The sequence below is a fragment of the Hyposmocoma kahamanoa genome, unplaced genomic scaffold (assembly GCF_003589595.1).
Source record: "Hyposmocoma kahamanoa isolate Upper Pololo Valley unplaced genomic scaffold, ASM358959v1 144, whole genome shotgun sequence".
Classification (NCBI taxonomy): domain Eukaryota; kingdom Metazoa; phylum Arthropoda; class Insecta; order Lepidoptera; family Cosmopterigidae; genus Hyposmocoma; species Hyposmocoma kahamanoa.
In genome coordinates, this window is record NW_020653513.1 from 133,467 (window position 1) to 156,797 (window position 23,331).

Genomic DNA, 23,331 nt, shown 5'->3' on the forward strand with positions numbered 1-23,331 from the left:
CCAAGTACTTCGCAGCAGACAAGATCAGTAGGAGGTAGTGAAAGCTGTATCCGCATACACCCCACCCGATCAGGGCCCTAGTGGTACGAGACGAGTGTGGCGATGCAAGTCGGCAGATTGGGATAAAATGCGATATTTTTTTGCTGCATATCTCTGGCAAGCTTGCTTTTCTTCAGGAGACTCGTCGAGCTGTGCTGATGCTATAGTCGAGGTTCTGCGTTTGGGTATGGAATATTACATACTTTATTCTGATGTACCCAATAGACCCCAAACTCGTCCTTGGTTTAGCGCTGACTGTAGACGAGCTGAAGCACTAAAATAGTCGGCGTACCAAGCTTTGGCAGATGCTCGACTGCGCAAAGCTCCGAGTACTCGGAATCTGAAGAAAGCTTTTAATAAGGCCGCCAAGAAGGGCAAAAGACAGTGACGCAGGGCAAAGTTCGACCATGTGCGCCGCATAGGGGCCAAATTTAACACTTTTCCAGCAGGCAGCAAGTCTTTGGTTCCTTGCCAAAGTGGTCGAATATAACTTTTGCCACCCTTCCTTACCACCTCTGCTGAGGCCGGATAGCTCGCTGGCTCATACTGCGGAAGAGAAGGCGAATCTTTTTGACTTATTCTTTGCAGAAAATTCACGTCTCAAAAGTGTCGCAGGGAACCTACCACCTTCTTTACCTCACACTGGCTGCAGTGTGGCGCCAGTTCGCTTACGCCAAAAAGAGGTACTCGGAACTCTGCGAAGATTAGACGTGAATAAAGCCAGCGGGCCAGATGGGATTCCAGCAATAGTCCTGCGTAAGTGTGCGCCAGAGTTGTCTCCTGTTCTCACACGCTTGTATCGCTTCTCACTTGAGACTGGTATAGTTCTCTGGTCAAACGTGCAACCCTGTGCCCAAAAAAAAACAAAACGGAGCTGACCTACCATCGACCTATCTCAGTCACCTCCATACTCGGCTGCAAGACTATGGAACGTGTACTTAATAACCGTCTCCTGTCGTACTTTGAATACAACGACTTCCTCAGTGATCGCCATTACGGATTCCGACGAGGGCGTTCTACTGGGGATCTTTTTGTATACGCATCTCATCTATGGAGCGAGGCTATAGAAAGACATGGCGAAACCTTTGCAGTGTCTTTAGATATCTCTAAAGCCTTTGAGAGGGCCTGCCACGCAAACCTTTTAAAAAGCTTCCCTCTTATGGACTTTCCCACTGACCTTTGCAATTGGATTTCGGATTTCTTGAGTGAACGTTCGATTCGAGTGGTCTTAGAAGGCTACTTTTCGAAGGTGAACATCGGGCAATAGATCCTCAGGGTTCCGTACTGTCCGCAACTCTATTTCTGCTGCATATCAATGATATGTTAATTCCAGGTGCCTTTAGGTATGCTGATGACAGCACATTTGTAGACGGGTACTTGACCAATGAAAGGGTCAGTGGAGAAGAAATCCAGTCTTGTCGAGAGTCCATGGTTAGTCGCTTGAATTTGACACTTATTTGACGCTTCAGACGAAACGTTTCGCTTCCACATTTATATGGCGAGCGGTTGGAGAGTGGAATTCCCTACGTGCGGACTTATTCCCCGAACGCTATAACTTGGACCTTTTCAAGGCGAGAGTGAATAGGCATTACTTAGGTGTGCATGCCACATCGTCGACCTCATCATCACTTTCCATCAGGTGAGATGGAGGTCAAATGCTCACTTATTTTTTATATAAAAAAAGTCTTGTGCAAGAGCGACATAATCGCGAGATTATACGAAAATATCTGTATCTCGCGCAAGTTGCTCCCTGTCGTGCTAGCCCTACAGATCCTAATTGAACGCGAATACGCGAACGCGCGAATTGACGATGCGGTCATCGCGCAAACAAGAAGCGGGTGTGTGAGTATCTTAGAAGAGGATGGAAAAAAAATAAGAGTATAGTGTTCCGTAGAATGGTCGGTGTTCTGTCATAGAAGAATAAGAACTTCTGTGGTTGAGAGCCACTGGATTTTGGCTAGCATCATTTTTTTTGCTTGATAAGTCAGAAAGCGACAAAGACATTATAGGCTATACTACTATTACGTTGTCTATGCTACTCTATTTTTTCTTGCAGCGTTTTTAGTAAGCGAAACAAATGCACAAAAGTCATTAATTTTTCTGTTTGAAATTGCTATGTCGGTTAATTTTGTTTGTACTGTACAAAAGTTAAAAATTGCTATTTCTTGTCGGTTTAAAAATGTTGTATGCGCATTACTTTCATGCTTAGTTAGCCTGATGTGATTTACGTGTATTTGCTAACGAATTATGAAAAAAGATGAGTGACAATATTAAAGTAGTTGTCAAAGTTAGGCCGTTGATTTCTCGTGAAATTGACGAGAAATTATCATATCAATGGCGCGTAAAAAGTAATACATTATACCAACTTGATCAGAATGAACGAGAGATCGGCACCAGATACACTTTTGGTAAGTAGAAGTTTTAGCGAGGTTACCTCTTGAGATCTATTGTAATTCTAGTATAGTTTGATTGTCCACGAAAACGTCATCAAAACGAAGGTCACTGTGTGTACATAAACTACAGTCAAGTATCTATAGTACGTATTATTAAATATATTAATCAAACTTTCTAAAAAATACCATCTTGTTTAATTACACTTACTATATACTAGCATAATATACTTACTACTTATTTTAGACAAAGTTTATGATGAAGACACTAAAACCACGGAGGTTTTCAATGATATCGCTAAACCAATCGTGGAAGCAGCAATATCTGGCTTCAATGGAACAATATTTGCCTACGGGCAAACTTCTTCAGGGAAGACATACACCATGTCTGGTACAGACGAGTCGCCTGGTATCATTCCGATGGCTGTGTTACATTTATTTGAAAGAATAAAAGCTATACCTGATAGAGATTTTTTAGTTAGGTAAGTATAATAGAATGCTTGGTACTTCATATTTTTCTATGATTTTGACTAAGACGTGATTATTTACAACATATTACTAACGTCATTCTTATTTATAAACTTCGGGTTTAATAAGACATAAATAGGTATAAGTCCTTTGCAAACAACTCCAGTCATTTAAGTGTTTTGAGTCTTTTAGTATAACGACTGAGATTTATTAATAAAAACTCGAACCCCCAGTCTTCATTTTAGAGTCGACTCCTGTAAAATGGAATCGAGTCGTTATAAAACGCCTTAAAAGACTGAGTCTTTCACCACTAGTGTTGAAATATGTTTGCCTAGAAGTGAGAAATGTTGTCACATCTATTTTCTGGCAGAATCACAATTGTTTCTGTTTTCACATAGATTAAAGCTGTTATGTCACTATTTAGTGTAAAAGTCATAACCCTTATTTCAGAGTATCGTACATAGAAATCTACAATGAAGCTTTGAAGGATTTGTTGAAGGTTGATAAGAAGAACATTAAGATCCATGAGACTCTTCAGGGGGTTAAAGTTGACGTCACTGAACGGGTCACAAGTTCACCCGAAGAAGTGCTTGATTTTATGAAAGAGGTTTGTGGGGAAGACATTTTTAGCTAAAAACAAATTTGTGCTCATATTCATTTATTCTAAGCTCTGAGATCCTGTGCATTCGCTATAAACGTAGCTCGTACACATTCAGGTTTTAGACTCAAGGTGAACAGTTTTTTTATGGTATTAAGTGACTGGATGAACAAGTAAGGCAAGTTTACTCCATGTGGTAACCGACATTCTCACTCATAACTACTGCAGTACCACTCAGAACTTTATATTGCAAACATCTGAGGTGCACCAGCAATGCACCCGTCATCCTGAGCATTAAAGTTGACTAGTACCATGTTTAGAGAACCTAAACATATTGTAATCCGAAATTCACTTACCTAGACAGCACATAATATTGTGGAATTTACTTATTGTATTGCAACATGGAAGGTATTTTTTTATGACATTATTACAAGATTTTGTTATGAGTATTTATACGGCATAATGAGGGAATCTAGACCTCTAACAGTCATCACTTAGTCTTCTTCTGTGTCAAATTGTTATATACAAGTATTAAAAGAATGCTTCAAATCAAATAGAATCAAATCATTTACTGTGTATGCACGTCTATAAGATCTTATTTAACATTGTTGTGTCAGTATGTATTGCCAATTTTACGGCATACAATTTACATAATTAAATTAATTTAACAGTATACTACTTCATTTTAATTACAAAATGTCAAATCTTAATTTTAATTTAAATTCTTAATTATATTCATGTCATTATTTTGTGGTGGTTAACTATTATTCTATGGTCTTGTGATTTAAGTAATCTCTGACTTTATAATATGCTTTCCCAGTCAATAAATTAAATAATCGCTTTTTAAAATTGGCATGTCGTTAGTCTCAAGTATATAATTAGGCAGCTTAGTGTATAGTTTTGGCGCCATTGCACAAATATTATCATGAAAGAGGGTAGTCTTACAGGCAACCAGTTTCAATTTATTGTGTCTTCGTGTACTTTCCACCTTGCTAAAGAGTGTGAGATTTCTTCGAACAAAAAGAACCGTTTCAAATATATGTATTAATAATCTCAGTTTTTGAAATTGCGGTATACAGCTGCACATACGGCACAACCCACAAATTGCCCAAATGCATCAATTTTTTGTGCAATCACCACGTCCCATGCTTCACACGCTTCACACACGTCAATGCTTCGTTCTTTGTAGATTTCATCGCTCCAGTAGTGATCTGTGATCCACTACAAGGCCAATAGAATTTTGTGGCCCAAAGTTTATGTATCAAAACAAAGTAGGAAAATGTAAAGAGGAGATATCAGAGTAGCTAACTACCATTGCTGCCGTCCACTAACTAAAATCCGGCTAAGTGACAAATGGTCATATATCCGTTTTAAATAGAAAAAAATAGAGCACAAAATTCTCTTTTAAAAGCAGTTAAAATTAGTTAACGTGTTCGGCTTATCGGAACACTTTTTTTTTTTTTTTTTTTTTTTCGGAACCTACCCTAACGATGCATAATTGCATAGCTGAAGTATCATTAAACAATTTCAATAGGGTGACGGCAGATTGGTTGCTGGAACATAGCTCCGCTCCTCTTGGGTCGATGTTAAAACTAAATTTAGCTGATTATGTTATTCAATATAATATTAGAGAACTTCAAAAGTTGGAATTTTTAGGGATTTTTCAATTTGTAAATGCCGCAAATATAGATGCTAAGTCATTCATACATATATTGTACATTTTGAATAATTGACATCTATAAATATTATTGTAATTACAGGGAGAAGCCAACAGACAAACTGGTGCTACAAATATGAATGATGAGAGTAGCAGATCTCATTCCATTTTCCAAATAGTAAGTTATGTTTATAGATATGTCATGCTCATTGACCTACCAACAAATGGACATCGGGTCTAATACAGAAACCACGAAAAAAATGTCAGAGGTTAACCTATACAAACGTAGTGACATGTAACGAAATATAAAAAACTAAAACATTTAATTTAAATTGTAACGTAATTGCAGTACTGCCTAAATTTGCTTACAACAATTTAAGGGCCCAAAAACACCATATTCAGCTTCTACTGGAAACTTAACAAAATGCACCATATTTAGCTTCGACTGAAAATTACTTGAACACAAGAATAATGGAATAGCCTTTCTCGTAAATATTAATAATTTTTTATATATATATTATTATGTCATATTTTGTACAAATTCACTTAAAGGTATAATAAAGAGTTGGGCAGATACATACATACAAATATTACTACATATGTGAAAATAAGCGTGTACTATAAGAAATGTACCGATATTCTAACTAAACATAAACTCAGATATCCGTAAATCCGATTTATAACAAAACCGTTACGCTTTCCAGTAATTTTGATGTTTTTTATATAGACAAAATTAGCTTTTGTTTTGTAATCTTCGTAAAAACACATAATGAAAATTCGAGCTAATGTTATTTCGGGCAAATGTATTTTCTGACTTCTGATTGGTAATCCCATGCCGTAAAACGAGTACAACAATATTTTGTTAGTTATTGCTAACGTTTAATAAAAAAATCATTTTAAAAATAGGAGTACAATCAAAGCAACTCTACAGTTTCTTTGTTCTCAATATTTCAATCGCTTGTGGTTCGACCAATTGAAAATGACCAAGAAGTTTATATAAGCTTCTTGAAACTGACGTAATGGGTCTCTTTCTCGTTCGTAATTTATATTTACGATTCAGTTATATATAAATTAAATACTATAAAACTGTACAAAATAACACTTTTAAATGACAACTATGATAACACTATATATTTGTTTAGTGAAAATATGGTACAAAATCCTGTTTTCACACTTTACTGCAGTAATTTTTACAAGTTATTATTATTGGTACTGCATGATTGGCAACCGCGCTGTCACTCGAACAAACGAAGACTATTGCTCGATTGACGCTCTGTATGCGAGTTTAACGCCCTACAGGTGCGGACACTTTTCAGCGCGAACCCAACGTCCATTTATTGGTAGGTCAATGGTCATGCTACTTATATTAGTCATCACTAGATCTACAAAAAGTTAGCAACTCGGTATACCTAGCTTTTATTTTTAAGCCACAATAATGGTTTCAATGTTACAAACAAGTGACACGACTCCTCTATGCGTTTGTTATGAACAGTAATCGGAATTGAGGGAGCTAATTTACCTAAAGTATGAATGTTTTCTTAGTATGGACACACCCATTTCGTCATTAATTCATATACAATTTCTTTTAAATGGCTTAATTTAGTTAAATACGTATAGTACTTATAGAAACATAACTGCGATGTTATTTTTGAGACAATGATTTGTAGCAAATACTTAATGGGAAATAATAATTTTAAATAGAAAACTACCGTGAGATTCGGACATATTAACGAAAATAACGGATTCTCACGTATTTAAGTCGAATTTTTGCTCGACATATTCCGAACCAATTCGTGATCCTTAATCATGAGATTCCACGGCGGTGACTCGACGGAAACTGCGCGCCAAAGCCCTGGCAGCCCAATCACTCAGTACATTTGTGGGCGCAGGCGGCGTCGGCGAGAAACTACCCTAGTTTGCTTCTTTTTTATTAAAGTTGTACGCAGGATTGCACACTACACTAACAACGTAGTGTAATCGGGCTGCCAAGGAATCTCATGATTAAGAACCAGGAATTGATTCGAAACACGTCGATCAAAAATTCGACTTAATTACGTGAAAAAATAATTTGTCGCCAATGTACTCAAATTTCAATAAATTAAATGCGTATTCAATAATAAGTTCCGAGAAGTCCAGGGATTTGTAGAACAGAATGTCCACATTATTCTTTAGTTTACCTAATTATTTTAAATTAACTCTCTCAATTCTGATCACTCATTATGAAGAAAAAATCAAATACAAAGATCTATAACAAACACGTAGAAAAATTCGTAAGATCTGCTGACTCAACCTGTAGATCATTTCGCAGACTATCGCCCTGTTTTGGCGTGGTTACACGTTCGAATCCTGTCAGGTCGAAGGAATTTTTCTTTGTGTTCGATCTCTGTATTAATAATTATAACAAATGGAGGATTACAATGGTATCTATAATTATACTTATTGTTATTATAATTCGGGTGGCTGCATTCAGGGCCTATGCGACCCCTCATCTCTGCGACCATCAACTGATCTATTGTAATCACCATTAATTGTAGTTTGGTTATAGTTCACTAATTATAGGCAAAGGCAACAGCAATAAAGAACTGAACAACTTTCCTGGCTTCGACAGTTTTTATGTCCTTTGATTGTGGCCTGTTCCCCCTTAATAGTTATACTTACTTATGTTTAAGTGATATGTATGAAATCGTTGGCATGCCTGGTATTTGATACAACAGTTATAAATATATATTTGTGATTGAATTTCAGACAATAGAGTCTCGTGAGCATGTAGAAGGTGAAAAAGAAGGGGGATGTGTTAATGTATCACAACTCAACTTGGTGGACCTAGCTGGTTCCGAAAGAGCCGGCCAAACGGGAGCCACAGGCCTCAGGTTCAAGGAAGGCACACACATCAATAAGTCACTATCTGTGCTAGGTCTTGTCATCAAACAATTGTCAGAGGACCCTAACAAGTACGTAATTCATGAAATTAATTTGTGTTGTCGATTTTATGACTCGCAGTTATACGCCAACTGATTATCATTAGTTACAGGTTTCTTACCATGGTATGGTTCATTATTTTCCTGATATTTCGGATCACCCGAAAACTCGGGGAAATAGTAAGAAGTCCCTGGGCGTTGATTCAGAACCCTACGATAACTCTGTTGTCGACCGATTCGATTTGATATCGTACGATTACTTTTAGTTTTTATTCACAACACCCGAATTGAACGTCAAACTGTGGTATTCGAATCCGAATCCAAATAACGTGACACCCATACGGTTACTCGAGCTTCTCGACCGGCAAAGGCTACAAACGTTATTCAGAACTCAGTTATCGAATATCCTATTATTTACATAGCAAGAATGTAATATAGAAATCTCTTATTATTTTAAATAAAGTCTGGATTTTGTTCAATTTTATTAATTTATTTTAACGCAAGACTATTGCATTCCTATATTTTAGGCATTCAAAGTCTTAAAAATGTATATAAAAGGAATTCCATTTTTCTTATAATCTGTTTCACCGATTAACTCTGTAAACGTTGTTAGATAATGATATCATATCCGAATCCGAGTCGAACGTTTAACTCGAGTATTCTGAATAGCTCGGAAAGCGCCCTTCGATTCGAGAACTATATCCAATCGGACGTTTCGGTTAAAATATCGAAGAGTACTGAATCGGGGTCCTGATAAGATACATATAACTACTGGTATCATTTACATTTATGTTGCTATTTAAGTTTTTTTTATGACACGGCTATTATTTATTTATTTATTTATTTATTTATTTCATACATACATCTATTTTTACAGGCTAAACCTAATACAATAGTGTAGCATATCAAAGACATGAATAATTACTATACATAACTAAAAATAATATAATAATGATTGAATTAAAAACAATTAAATTATATCCAATTTCTACTGAAGTATATAGCCAATAATATTTAACAAATTTAACTAGGAACTAAGTAACAATAGTGTTGTCCTCATGAATTCGCTCTGAAAACAAGTAAAAATGTCTATTTCATCCGCTACTCGATTCAGTGTATGAATGGTGCGAGTAAGGGGTGCCTTGTTGAGCAAATTTGTCCTACCTCGCGGTATTATTATGGGTATCTAAATTTTCTCCTCTCCCATGGTTCAAACTAAGTTTAGAATTTTTAAAATGAGAGAAGCGATATTCCCAGCTGTTGCACAGTCGACTAGAGTCAGGAACTAAGTTTCAAGAACTAGCGGACGACACGTGCCGTAACGAGCAGCACCGCTTTCAGCGTTCGTGCTGGAAGAGACACCCCACATCATTACTAATTGTTGGCTTATTCAAAACCAAAACCTCTGCTGCCCTTATCACTACTGCAACTGATTACCATTAATTACAACTTTAAGTTAAGACCTACAAAATTAAAGAGCTATAAGGTTGTTTGTTTGTTAGCTTCACTTTACCTCCTAAAGTTGGGCCATACGTTCGCCGAGGCGTGAGTTTCATTACGGTGTTGGCTAAGGAAATATACAGACGTCAGATACCCTTAATATCAGAATTAATTGTTTACTTTCTGCAAATAACTGCTTGTATTGAGTATTCTGCCCTCTTAACGAAAAAAGCGCAACTATGCGTACTTTATACAGCAGTTGTGCCTTTTTTCGTTCCGAGGGCAGAATATGTAATCTAATGTTATTTGATTTGTGTATACCATAGTTTCCCAAAGTGACCCCTATCGCCCAGTGGGCGCTGAACAGTCCTAGGGGGTAGGGGCCTCGGAAGCAATTGGGGGGCGTTCAAGCTGCTCTGGACGTGCTACCGCAATTAAAAAAGATACCTGAATTATCTACATGAACTTTCGCTATAAATATATGTATATATATTTTTATCTAGTGTTTTTTTGTGTTAATATATAAATACGTGTTTTCTAAACTTTTTTTTATTTTGCCTCAGTTTGAGTCAAAAAGTTTGGGAACCTGTGGTCTAAACAGTTCCCTACTTTCATTGAAACAGAATTATTTATTATTTATAAAGAGCAACACCTAGAGTTTCATACTCACACTTCTTCCTTACGTAGTGTAAAATCAATGTTACGATTGCACGTGTAATTTGCTTACCTATGAAATAAATATATCGCACAGTTGATACAATAGTGTATTAACTCAAAAAGTGTATTTTTTCAGAAACGATGTAAAACGAATTACTCCCTTCGTAAAATTTATCTATAGGTTAAAGTTTATCACAGACATCTAATCTATTTTTCGTCATCATAAATATATGTAAATTAAATAAAAGGGAATAAACTATTTCATATTTTTAAGTAAGGAATGTTTTGGCCAGAACTAGCTCACATAAAGTTTGTCTCATTTTAAGTTAAATAGATATCTTTCAATTGTTTTTTACAATATTCTAAGGACTGTTTTATTGACGTGTAGTGAATAGAATTTTAAGTTCAGAGATGATAGTTCTGAATTTCACATATTTTGAGTTACAACACTGTTGTATAGCAGTACGATATGTTGATTTTTTTTAAACTTGTCTTTTAATTTTGTTGAATATTACTTATTTGACAGTAATTGTTTCGGACGGATGTCGGACGGAGATCGAGAGTAGACCCCCTATTTCCTTGTGTTGAGATGTAAACTATTATATTATTATTTCAGATACGCAAACTATCGTGACAGCAAACTCACTCGTATACTACAGAACTCCTTGGGAGGCAATGCTAAAACGAGCATTATTTGTGCCATTACACCAGCTTCTGTTGAAGAAACTATATCTACTTTACAGTTAGTATAAATTACACCATCGCAATCTCCTCTAAAATACATTCAGTAGGCAGTAGTAACAAATACAACCTCCGAATATGACTAGTAGTGTGGCCAGGGAATTTTTAGTCGAAAATTACACTTCAGTACCTGAGAAGTTAGTAGAATTTCCAGTTACATATAATCTCAAAAGTTACGAAAATTGCCTTAATAAAGTTACTTATATATTACACTAGCGGGTTGAAATTCTAACAGAACTGGAGACTAGCTTTGCAGCGAGCTGTACTTAAACGGCACTACCTGCATTGGTCGTCTGCCGCACAGGCAGAAGACTGCTCACACACTATCCTGTGTGGCCCTATGGCCCACGTATGGAATCTAACAGGACGCATTGCAGTATTGCAGGAAGGCTTGCACGCTACGACCACATTCATACTCCTGCATTACGTGGTGGACGGCAAAGCGGACTGCAATGCGGGATAATGAATGTTCCCTTTGAAATACAATTATTGCTTATTATGAAAAAAAAAACGTACTACACAGATGATATATAACCAGTTAATACAAAATATGTAAAATTCCTAACTTGCAGATTCGCAAACAGAGCGAAGGCAATAAAGAACAAACCAGAAGTGAATGCAGTGGCAACAGACGCCACTATGATACAGGGATTGACCAAGCAGCTGTCCAAATTGCAGGCACAGCTTGAAAGCAAGAAAAGCATTGAGGTATGTACCTTATTTGAAAAACAAGTATTTTTAGAATGAAGATCTTTATAAAAGTGTGATACTATATGTTTTACCCTTGTAATAGGGCTTGATTTTTATTCTTTTGTATCCTGTAATCTTTAATATTCCAAGATAACGCGATGATGATGAAATAAGATCATAACGATTGATTTACACTACTTCTATGCAGTAAAAACCAAGCGCGAAATGTCGTCACGTTCCCAAAACTCTGTCACCTAACTTCTTTTTTATGCGTTTCTTAAGCGTCTCAAGATATTAACACTATTTGTTTTTGTAAGTGATTTACATGGTTAAATTAATGTTTACACTTTTCTTTTTGTAAGTTTCTTTTTACTCTGCAATAATTTATTGTGCATTTAGTGTCGGTCTATAATAGATTGTGCACTTAGTTTTAAGTTTTTTGCATATATGTTTTCTGATCCTTTATTGGTGTAACAACTTTCTGTAATAAAAATTATTTTAAATTCTTTATTAATAACTATAAGGGTGCTGGTGAAATTAAAAGCACACGATAGTTATCGACTTATGTCTCAGTGCGACGGGCGCAGAGACACTGCCCCTCAAATCTTTGCGATTTAAACCTCTGAGTGGCACTGGAACTGCTGTGGACAGACGTGTCGCTTACCACCAGGTGCAAAACTTGTTCGTACCGTCTCTGGGGATCATAAAAAAAGACTGCACGTTTCACCTCCACTCGAACCGGCGACACGAAGCTGGCTTAAGGTGCTTCCGTGCCGATAGATGTGGTGATTCCCTTATTATTGTTACAGCAAGACAACGCAAACCTTCAAAAGCAGATAGCAGGACTGCAGAAGTTGATACTCAATGGATTTGCACAAAATAGTACTATACTTAGCAACACCCGCCGTAAACTTCAACAGCCACGCAGAGTCACTATACATTCTACATTACATACTGTCGATGAAGATTCTGAAATTATTCCTACAATACCTAAGTTTTGCACACCTGGACTAAAGTACAAGTAAGTGCTTTTCTTTATATAATCGTAGCCCAGCCTTGGCGAGATTAAAGAGTGAAGTCTCGGTCCACATAAAAATTAAAGGAAGGGGTATAAGGGGAACAGGAAGCTTGTAACAAAATACAATGATATAAAAAAACAGGTATCTACAATAGTATAAAACACTCCCTTACAACCATTGACCTACTAACAAATGGACGTGGGGTTCGCGCTAAAAAGTGTCCGCACCTATAGGGCGTTAAAATCGCTAAAGTCTTCGTTTGTTCGACTGACAGCGGGGTTGTCAATCATGCAGTACTAAGAGTACTAAAGCATAATAATAACTTGTAAAAATTACTGCAGTAAAGTGTGAAAACAGGATTTTGTATCCTATTTTCACTAAACAAATATATTGTGTTATCATAGTTTTCATTTAAAAGTGTTATTATGTACAGTTGAATATTTAATTTATATATAAATGAATCGTAAATATAAATTACAAAAACAAACAAAATAATCAAATAGCTAACTGTCCTTTTTCTATATATTACATGCGCAAAAGATGGAAAGAGACCCTCTGCGTTCATTTCAAGAAGCTTATATAAACTTCATGGTAATTTTACGCTGATCTATCTTTATTGGAACAAGCTTGATATTAACAATATCCTTATAATTTACAGTCCATTAATAACACCCGGCTCGTCAGATTTCGTGCCTATCCAGAACGCGAAGAAATTGGCTCCCGTTCCAGAAGAATCTGGCTCTAGACTGGTGACGCCGCCACCACGGGACAAGAACATTAATTACGATGACGAAATTATTGATCTTGGTAATGTATTTAAATCAAGACTTACATAATTATGAACACAATAATCGAACACAAAGAAAAATTCTTTCAATCTGGCTGGACTCGAACCAGCTCTTTTGCCTTACCGGGCGTAACGCTCTCCCAACTGAGCTACGGAACGAACCAGCAGACCTTACGAATTTCTCTATATGCTTGTTGCAGATCTTTGTGTTTGGTTTTTGAGATATGTTTATTCTGCGTTTCTATCACTTTGCTTTCTGATTAGTTGTTTCTAAATAACTGTTTACGAAATAACTAGTATGTTTAATAGGATTATAGTACAGTTTATTTTTTCAAACTTTCGTGCATTATTTTCATCGATAAACTTTCATATTTCATTGGTGCTGGGCAACTGATACCACATAACAGTTTTCTTAGAAGCGTTGTACAAGAGAAAATCGAAGGAAAGAGGCGGGGATGACCTAGACGAAGATATTTGTTTTTCATTTATTGTTATTTTTCTCTATCTAATTTTTCGGTGACATTTTTGTTATTTAATTATTCGAGTAAACGTTATCGTGAAATATTAAATAATATCTCAGGTACTCGAATAATACTTCATGGTCATACTCTACAATATTTCAATAATAGAAATTTCCACCGAAATTAGGTAGAGAAAACTAACCTGGAATTTACCCTAATGTTTTTGGGAGTCCCGACACGATTTCTTATGAGGCGGCGGCGGTGGTCGAGTTAAGGACTTTCCTAAGTCCGCACTTTTAACGGGCGGCGAGAGCGTAGAAATTTAAACAAAAAGTCATTACTGCCCCGGGGCCGTATGTTAAATATACCGACTAGTTCTGCTGCACGTTATGCTATTACTTACGAGCAAGTGTCATGAAAACAATATTTCATTGTATCGCAAGTTGTTTGCAACACGCAGAACGTAATCACCTACTTTACTAATCAAACTGATTGGATATGAGATTACAAAGATCAATCGCCAGTTAGAATTATCTACTAACCTGGTATCAAAACATTATCAAAATGACATAATTTTGGAATATTTTTTCTTTCCTTCAATATTTTCATTGCACGATGTAAATGTAACCTATGCTTATTACACGCGGTGGCGGTCGATAGGTTTTTGTAAAGCATATAAATTCGCCTACCCCTTTCTGCGCTCTCGTCGGAAGGCACTTGTACGGGAGTTTCTTCGTTGATCCACACCGCTGTAGGTGCACACTAAATTCTTACGGAAATTACCAAAATTAACCAATTTTTTGGGGTTATATCTGCATCGGCTACGAAATAATATCATTCCAGCGGCCCCCATCAAACCTAGCTTGTGTGCTTTGTGTTTATACAGTAGTAGCTAAATCGCTTATTTGGTGCTACATTGATGTAATTGTAATTTTGGCAAATTTGGATAAAGGATGTTAATATGTAATTAATTAAGTCTTAATTCAATTATGCCAAAATTGCAATTAAGTCAATGTTGCACTAAATGAGCGAAATGTGCGTACAGGTAAATGTTGCCACTAGTCTGAAAGCAAGGTAATGACCCAGAACTCTTTATTTATTTACTCAGAATTGCATATAAACCTGCATCAACTATTTCATCGATTTGTATGAGAAATAAAGTAAAGATGTGGACATTTTAAACGTCGTAAAGTAGTTATTTGAAATTCCGTTTTAAGACGTTATTTAAAAAAACCGTCTGTAGTAATTTTAAATATGTAGTTTCTGTAATTTTTAAATTTACACAATGTCACAATGTTTGTCCACCAGATAATTCAATTATTTTTGTGAAATTACTCCACTAGTTTCTTATAATTGTTAATACCAACACTTAGAAAAAAATCCTTCGATTCGATCAGAACTAACGTCTTCCAGCAAACCGTGCTACGCCAACTAAGTCACGGAACGAATTAGCTGACCTTACGAATTTTTCTATGTATAGAGTTTCTGATCACATTCCTTTCGTCAATCTTTAAATTCAAATGCTTTGGTGTGATCTAGTGTTTCATTTACAGACAGTGAACTTGAGAACTCAACAGATCGACCAACTTGTTCTCCGTATCACAAATGCTATGGTAAATACATTATCACGCTTTCACATTTTCGTTCTAATATTTATGCATGTTGGAACTTCGGTTTTCGGGCGCACACATTTACTATTTAGTAATGTTTCCTATTAATAACACTTTGAATACGAAACTATATTCTTTTGTGTTCAAAAGTCAATTCATGACTTGGCTGTTCCTGAGAAATATTACAATATGTTTTATTATATTAGTTTAGCAAGCTAAATTAAACATCGGATGATATTTGTATTATATTGGTATTTTAGTTTCGTCGAAGACTCCGCCGTGTGTACTAAGAAACAACGCTAAACAAGCTGAAAAGAAGTTAAAAGATATTGAAGAGCTCACTGAGAGGGAAAAATGGTACCCTCCAGAAGTGGTAAGATTCCTGTATTATTTACTATGACGATTGCACCTACTGGGGTAGGCAGGAACCTCCTCTCGATACGTTCTTGGCAAACCTCTGCCTCCTACAATCACATCAATCTTTTCGCACATATCTATACCTATTGTCACACTGTACTTTCTTTTTATTTATTTGTTGGTTATTTTAATTCATATACTAGCATTTAACCAAACCATACCATTCCACCCGATTACGACCCCACCAGTCATATTCCAACGTGCTATGCATGTCGACAAGTTTTTTATACAGTAATCAATTCCTGGGATCTGTTATATGTCAATTACGGAACATTTTTTTTATAATATCAAGTGACGGGACGAACAAGTCGTACACCTGATGGTAAGCTCCACGCCTATTCATAACAGTTGCAGTGCTGCTTAGAGCTTTACATCGCAAAGATCTGAGGTGCACTGCCACTGTGCCCGTCACCCCGATACATAACTTGACAAGTCCATATGCCTGTAATTTCACTAGCACCTTACCTTTCATAACCGGAATATAGTAATGCTGATAAGGTTTTTAGTTTTCATGTTTCTACTAATAAGGAAGAAAACTATGAAATGTTTTCAAATCTCGATGACATTTTAAATACTATAACAATTAAATATAATAACACTTCTTCACGATCAATGCCGCGACACATTAAGCTACATAATGACGTATTGGTATTGGTGCAACGGGCTAGTTTCCGCAACTCGACGTCGAGGCGCCTATTTTGCGTGTGGTGGGTGCAGGGTCCTACTCGTGCCACCCAAGCTCCTCCAGGAATCTCAGCAGCCTCTTCGGTTTTCTGAAGACTTAGGGGAGCGACCTCGGCACTCCAAGGTACTTTGCCCTGTAGTTGGCCACACCGGAGCACTCTAGTAGGATGTGTGCGGCCGTTTCCTCCCCCTCCATGCACGCTCTGCATAGAGGACTGTCCGTGATACCTAAATTGAAAAGGTGTTTATTGTATGGACCATGACCCGTTAGAGCGGCAGATAGAGTGCGCAGCTCTTGTCTTTCAAGTTTGATTAATTTACGAGATAGACTGGCGTTGAGCGTTGGGAGTGCTTCCCTAGCCTGTCTACAAACCGTAAGGGTTGTCCATATGTTATTATGAGAAGATTTTGTACCTTTGAGTATAGTTGTTCTTGACCATTGGTTGGGGAGGGACACTATGGGTTCTGGCCCTACAGCATCCGTCTCCGACCCTTTTCTAGCTAGTTCGTCTGCTGCGTCGTTGCCACGTGAGCCGCTGTGTCCTTTAATCCACTGTAGAATTACGTGGTTGTGTGTACATACCTCCATGAGTGCTTGATGGCATTCATATATAAGCCCTGAGTTAATGTCATAGCTGCTCAGCGCTTGAAGTACTGACATGCTGTCGGAGAGTATTCGAATGGAGTGATTCTTTACTCTTCTCGCTATTATTGCTTCTGCTGCCAACTTGATACCCATACATTCAGCCTGGAATACTGTGTTGTGGTCACCAAGCGGTGTTGATATTCTGATGTTGAGGTCTTCTGAGAACACCCCTGTACCTGTTCCTGAGTTTGTTTTTGATCCGTCAGTGAATACGCGGACCTCTCTGAGGATTAGTCCTTCGTTGGGATCTTCAAACAATTGTATCCTGTATTTTTTGTCAAAAATGTATTGTTTTGGGATCCTATCCACAGTCGCCTCCAGTAGCGGTTCCTCTTTGACTATCTTGTAAAGGATTTCTGTATGTGGGGTCCTCATGTGCTTCCAAAGGCCGGCTCTCTTTAGTCGCACTGCTGTTGACGCCGCTTCCTGTCTGATAAACAGTGGGAGGGGTCGCAGGTCCAGCATCGCTTCGAGCGCTGCAGTTGGAGTTGTCCTCATGCAGCCGGTCGTCGCCATGCATGCTAGCCTTTGGAATTTGTCCAACTTGTCAGTTGCAGTCGTCAGCTTGGTTCGTGGCCACCAGGCTATCGCGCCGTAACTAATCATAGGTCTTATCACCGTTGTGTAAAGCCATAGTGTTATCTTGGGTGAAAGTCCCCATTGTTTACCTACCATTCTACGGCATTGCCAGAAGGTGATAGTAGCTTTTTTAATTTTGTTGTCCAGGTGTTTGTTCCAGTTCAACTTGTTGTCCAGAATTACTCCCAGGTACTTGACATCGGTTGATAATTGTATTTCTGTACTAAAGAGTTTGGGTAGTAGGTAGTTACCCATTAATCTTTTGTTTGTAAACATTACTAGTTCTGTTTTTGTTGGGTTAACTGTTAGTTCATATGCCATCTTTCCACAATCCGGAGTGCAGCTTGTGTGATGTCACAGAGTGTACTGGCATAATTGCCTGTTATCAGTATGGCTATGTCATCAGCATAGCCTATTGTATAGAAGTGTTCTTTGTTAAGGTTGGTGATGAGATCATTTACGACCATGTTCCATAGCAGAGGCGACAGTACTCCTCCTTGAGGGCACCCCTTCGCTACTACGGCCCATGGGGTCTCTTTCGCTGTAGTTCTTATTGTTCTTTGTTTGAGCATATTGCTAATCCAGCTGATCAGCACTTCATCCACTTCGTGTCTTCTTAGTGCTGCTTGTATGCTGGAGAAGTTGGTTTTATCAAAGGCTCCTTCAATATCTATAAAGGTGCCTAGGCAGATTGCCTTGCTTTTAAGGGCCTCTTCTATCTTGCCGACAACGGCATGTAGGGCCGATTCGGTGGACTTGCCTTGGCAGTATGCGTGTTGGTTTCCGTGTAATGGAATGTTCTTTAGAGCTCCGTCCCTCAGTTCTCTGTCACATAGCCTCTCTAGCGTCTTCAAAAAGAACGATGTGAGGCTGTTCGGCCTGAAGGATTTTGCATCAGTGTAGTCGTTCTTACCTGGTTTTGGTATAAAAATGACTTTTACGTCTCTCCAGCTATGGGGCACATAGCCGAAAGCTAGACAGGCCCGAAAGATGTCGACCAGGTGCCGGGCCAGTGTGTCCCCACCCCATTGTAGGAGTGCGGGAAAAACTCCATCTTGGCCCGGAGCTTTGTATGGTTCGAATGTGTTCACTGCCCATTTTGTTTTTTCGTATGTTACTACTTGTTCAGCGTATCGCCAGTTTCGGGTCGATGTGTTGTAGTTCATTTCTTCACGCCTGTCATCTCGGACGAACCTGCATCCTGGGAAATGTGCTTCCAGTAGGGTTCTTTCCGTTTCTTCAGGGGAAGTTGTGAATGTGTTGTTTGTTTTACGTATTGAACCTAGTTCACTTGCATTTGAGTTCGCTAGGATTTTTCTTACTCTGTTCGCTTGTGCACAAGACGTGATGTTCCCGCAGTAGCCTCGCCATGACGCGGTGCTCCTGAATCTTATGCGTTTCTTTAATTTGGATTTGACCGTCTTGTAATTTTCCCAGTCCTCATCCGCGCATGTGTTCATTGCTCTATTGAAGTATCTCCTTACCCTTCTTCGCAGCCTCTCAAGCTCAAGCCCCCACCATTGGTGGCCTTGTCGCGGGGCTGGGTCACTTAATGGGCATGCGGAGTTGAAACTCTTCAAAATGTTTGACGTCAGTTCTTTAACCTGTATTTCTATCTGAGCTGTGTCCAGCAGTCTTCCCGGTGCTACCGGTTTCTCCAGGCTCTGGTGTAGTTTGTCAGTGTAAATCCGATCGGTTTTTCTGGGGTTCCGTTTCGGTTGTTGTACTTTGATAACTGTTTCTAAGTTGAATCTTATCCATCTGTGGTCCGAGAGAGATGCTTCTTCGGACACGTGCCAGTCATGGACAAGATTCGCTGCTCCGTCTGACGCTAGGGTTAGGTCTATGATAGTTCTACACCTTTTATTTACAAAAGTTGGTGTTGTACCTTTATTGAGAATTTGAAGGTTAGTTGTAAATAAGTATTCTGTTAAGTTCTTACCTCTTTCATTCGCGAGTTCCATGCCCCACAGCGGATGGTGAGCATTGGAGTCAGTGGCCACGACAATGTGCTGGCCGTTCTGCTCGCAGTGTTGATTAGCTGTACCATTTCCTGTGGTGGTGGCACATCAGTCTCCGCCATATAGACAGAGGCGAGTACCACTTCAGGCAGGCCCGTGGCCGCATCAGCTAGAAGCTTTACGGCACACAGGTCTCTGGAACAGAATTGTGTTAGTGGCTGTATGTGTAACTTGTTTGAGTAGTATATACATGTCCGTGGTTTATCTGAGGTAGTAGTGGATAGTAGCTTACCTCTCAGATGTGAGAGTCCATTTATTTGGCCGCGGGCGCCGATCCACGGTTCCTGAATCAGTGCCACGGCTGTGTCGTTTGCCTCCAACCACTTCCGAAGCTGAACCGTTGCGGTCTGACTGTGGTGGAGGTTGCACTGGATGACGGTACATTTATTGGGCGAGGGGGACACCGCCATCAGCCGATAGCAGTATGTCGTCCTCATCCTCGCTCAGACAGATGTCTCCCATCGCCGACACGCACTCGTCCTCACTATTGGACGCCACCGTATGGCTGGCGACGTCCACAGGGACGGAGGTCGGGGAGGGCCCTTTTCCTTCTCTGGTGAAGCCAGTGGAGGTAGAGGGCACCGGGGAGGCATCTGTTTTGTTAGTCGATGTACCTGCCTTTTCAGGCGGCACATCCGTGTACACTCCTCTTCTGGACCTGAATCGGAGGTAGACCGTGCCCAACTGAAAAGTAAAGCGCCGGCCATGCCCCACGATAACAGGTACCAGGTAGGCTTACCACCACAAAAGTGTTTCCCTGTTGCTGTTGCAACCTGTGGACAACCCATCTGTGGACCTCCGCCCACTTGTTCTGCCAAGTGAGCAAGTGTCCGATACGGCGCGCTTCCTCCCAATGACCGGGGATCAGCAGTCCACAGACCACCCTCCGGGGAGCCTCCACCCCATTTTTCAATGAGAGGAGCTCCCCGGTGGGCAGCCTGATGGTGCTGATTGCGTCCTCTAGCCATTAACTGCCTTCGTGGCCAAATGGTTACCATGCCGGACTGCCACGCAGAGGTCCCAGGTTCAATTCCCGGGCCGGGAGAAATGTTTGTATGGCCTACATTTATTTCTCTCGTGAGTTTGGGTGTAATTTGTGGTTGTCTATGTGTGTGTCCATGGCACCCGCAACACAGGGATTCCCTAGTGCGGGGCTATGTTGAGTGTGTGCGTTATGTTGAGTGTGTGCGTTATTGGAAGGTGGCATTGTCCTGGCACCACAGCTTTAGGGACCCGTCGCTAAAGACGGGTTTACCTCGGAACTGTGGGCCGACGTCCTCCTCACCCCATTCCTCTGCTCCTTGAGAGAGGCGCTCACAAAGGGCCTTCTGTATCATGTCTGATTCAGGGCTCCTTATGTATCCAGTCTTGGCCGAGGTGATCACCGCTAGAAGTTCCGGTGCGGTGGCCTCGGCATACGTTCTTGACTGGGCGGGCCTCTCGACTTTTTGCCTTTTGCGCTCGCCTCTTGGAGAAAATGTCTCGTCGAGACGGGCACGTTTGGCATAGGTCGAGGACCTCTGTGCCTTCTGTGCTTGTTGGTTCCTTGGGGGGAGGGGGGCCCTTCCAGAGGCGTGCGAGTCCGGTTCAGTGGGTCGCACTAACGCGGTCTCTGCACCATTCCCGCCACCCGCTGGGGGCCGCGCCGCTCCCTCTTTCGGATTACCCTTCATCTCGCGGCGTTCACGTTCACGGAGTCGACCCCGTTTGTTCTTTCGGGCAGGGCGTCCCCTGCTCCCGCTGGGAGCTGGAGGTGGTCGCTGGCCTTGGCCACTTTCCCCTTCCATATGGATGGGTGCCGTGGTTTTGGGCTTGCGACTCACCAGAGTCCACCCTGCCTCAAGGGCAGTATATGTTGGGTTCTGCGATGCAGAGCCAGGTGTCTGAGCGGGGGCCACAGAGTACGAGGCTCGGGCCGCTACCGCTGGTGTAGGGCCAGCACCGGCATCGATACGCGGTTGGCCTTGGGGTTTCCCCTTTGGCCTACCACTCACCGTAGGGCGCTGCTGTACGTTCGAGTTTGTTTTTTGTGGGGCACTTTTGGGTTTCCCCTCCAGTACCACCGGTTTTGGGTGATTTGATGATTTTTGTTGATCTGCAGAATCCATATTGCAGTGTTCTTATGATTCACTCTCCTGATTTCCCACCCACCACGAAGCCCGCACCTTTGGGGATGTCCCATTCGGGACACCAGGATTATCAGGAGAGTATAGGTGCAGAAGTTAGGAGCTCACTGCGCGACATCTGGGGCTCGAAATGTGCGGCTGGCTGACCCGATCAAAGTCGGCCAGGTGTTCCGCACATACTCACCCCGTCAGCATGGCCGAGTCCGTCCCCCCACACCTCGCCTGTGGCCCTCTGACGGGACACATTGCCGGTTCCCTGTGTTGGCTAGTCACAGGGCTACCGTTTGGCAGGAAATCAGGGCCGAAGGGGGCGTATTGCTTGCCGGGGGGTTGGGCCCGCTCGGGCTCAACCCCCCAGGATTCCTTCATCCCTGCGTACGGCGCTCAACTGCGTAGGCATGAACGCAGGAGGATGTAAATTAAGACCGCCCACCACTTGCCATGGTCCACCCTCATAAACACATGGCCGGGCCGTGTTGATCGCTTCGCGCCCTCACTGGTAAGACTCAGACTGAAGCCGAGAGTTGTCAGTGTTGGCCCCAGGGTGTACCGGCTACACCCTTGGGCTGTCTGTGACAACATGTCATCACAGACTGCTCAAGGACTTCGCACGCGTGGAGGTGGAACAACGAACACACCCCTACATAATGACGTATCTTGTCCCGCTGCATTAGAGGCGATATTCGAACAAAGGTGTATAAACTTGATGTGCTCTTGACTGTACTATAAGTGGCAATAATTGTAATTACAGGTAGAGTTGATGGAAAAGATTGAAAAGCATATAAACATCATATCACAATTAACAGACGAAATAGACACTTTAACTGAAAAAAGCCAAGAAAAAGATTCACAATTGAAAGATTTAACCAATAAAGTGAAAAATACTGAACAAGAACTTCAAAGTCTTTCTACTGTTAAGGTAGGAAATTTTATTGTATTGCGAAGTTATAGTTTTAGAATAGAATAGAATAGAATAGAATAGACATTTATTGCAACGCCACAACACATAGATACAAAAAAAAATATTGATACTACTTAGACAAGCAAAACAAAACAAAAAGACGTAATAAACAAAATTAAAATAAAATGAAATAAGACAATAACAAACAAAGAGCAAAACAAAAAATACTAAATATAACAATAAAGAATTTTGTAATTCGTTAATGTCAAAAAGAATAAATATCACTAGTATTTGGGCTCATTTGATAATATGTATATTTCAGTGTGATTTAGAAAAACAATGCAAAGAGTATAATACGAAAATTACTGACTTGGAGGTTAGTTACGAGACTCTTCAAAAGAAATTCAAAAACAGGGAACAGGAACTTTTGTCGCTGCTAGAAGATCGAGCATCCAAGAAACCTGACATAAGTATTTAAAATA

At 40.0% G+C, this 23,331-nt stretch overlaps 1 protein-coding gene across 1 annotated transcript in view; it reads left to right on the plus strand.

The window, feature by feature from the left end:
• The first annotated feature begins 2,296 nt into the window (after positions 1 to 2,296).
• The window catches only part of LOC113240505 (kinesin-related protein 4-like), a 42,325-nt gene continuing 21,290 nt past the window's right edge, over positions 2,297 to 23,331 (plus strand). The window contains exons 1-13 of the mRNA XM_026477835.1: positions 2,297 to 2,447; positions 2,677 to 2,911; positions 3,348 to 3,504; positions 5,256 to 5,330; positions 7,898 to 8,103; positions 10,784 to 10,909; positions 11,481 to 11,616; positions 12,408 to 12,619; positions 13,276 to 13,424; positions 15,419 to 15,478; positions 15,736 to 15,848; positions 22,700 to 22,867; positions 23,172 to 23,319. Of these exons, the coding sequence (XP_026333620.1) occupies positions 2,297 to 2,447; positions 2,677 to 2,911; positions 3,348 to 3,504; positions 5,256 to 5,330; positions 7,898 to 8,103; positions 10,784 to 10,909; positions 11,481 to 11,616; positions 12,408 to 12,619; positions 13,276 to 13,424; positions 15,419 to 15,478; positions 15,736 to 15,848; positions 22,700 to 22,867; positions 23,172 to 23,319 (1,936 nt within the window). The remainder of the gene's footprint in view (positions 2,448 to 2,676; positions 2,912 to 3,347; positions 3,505 to 5,255; positions 5,331 to 7,897; positions 8,104 to 10,783; positions 10,910 to 11,480; positions 11,617 to 12,407; positions 12,620 to 13,275; positions 13,425 to 15,418; positions 15,479 to 15,735; positions 15,849 to 22,699; positions 22,868 to 23,171; positions 23,320 to 23,331) is intronic.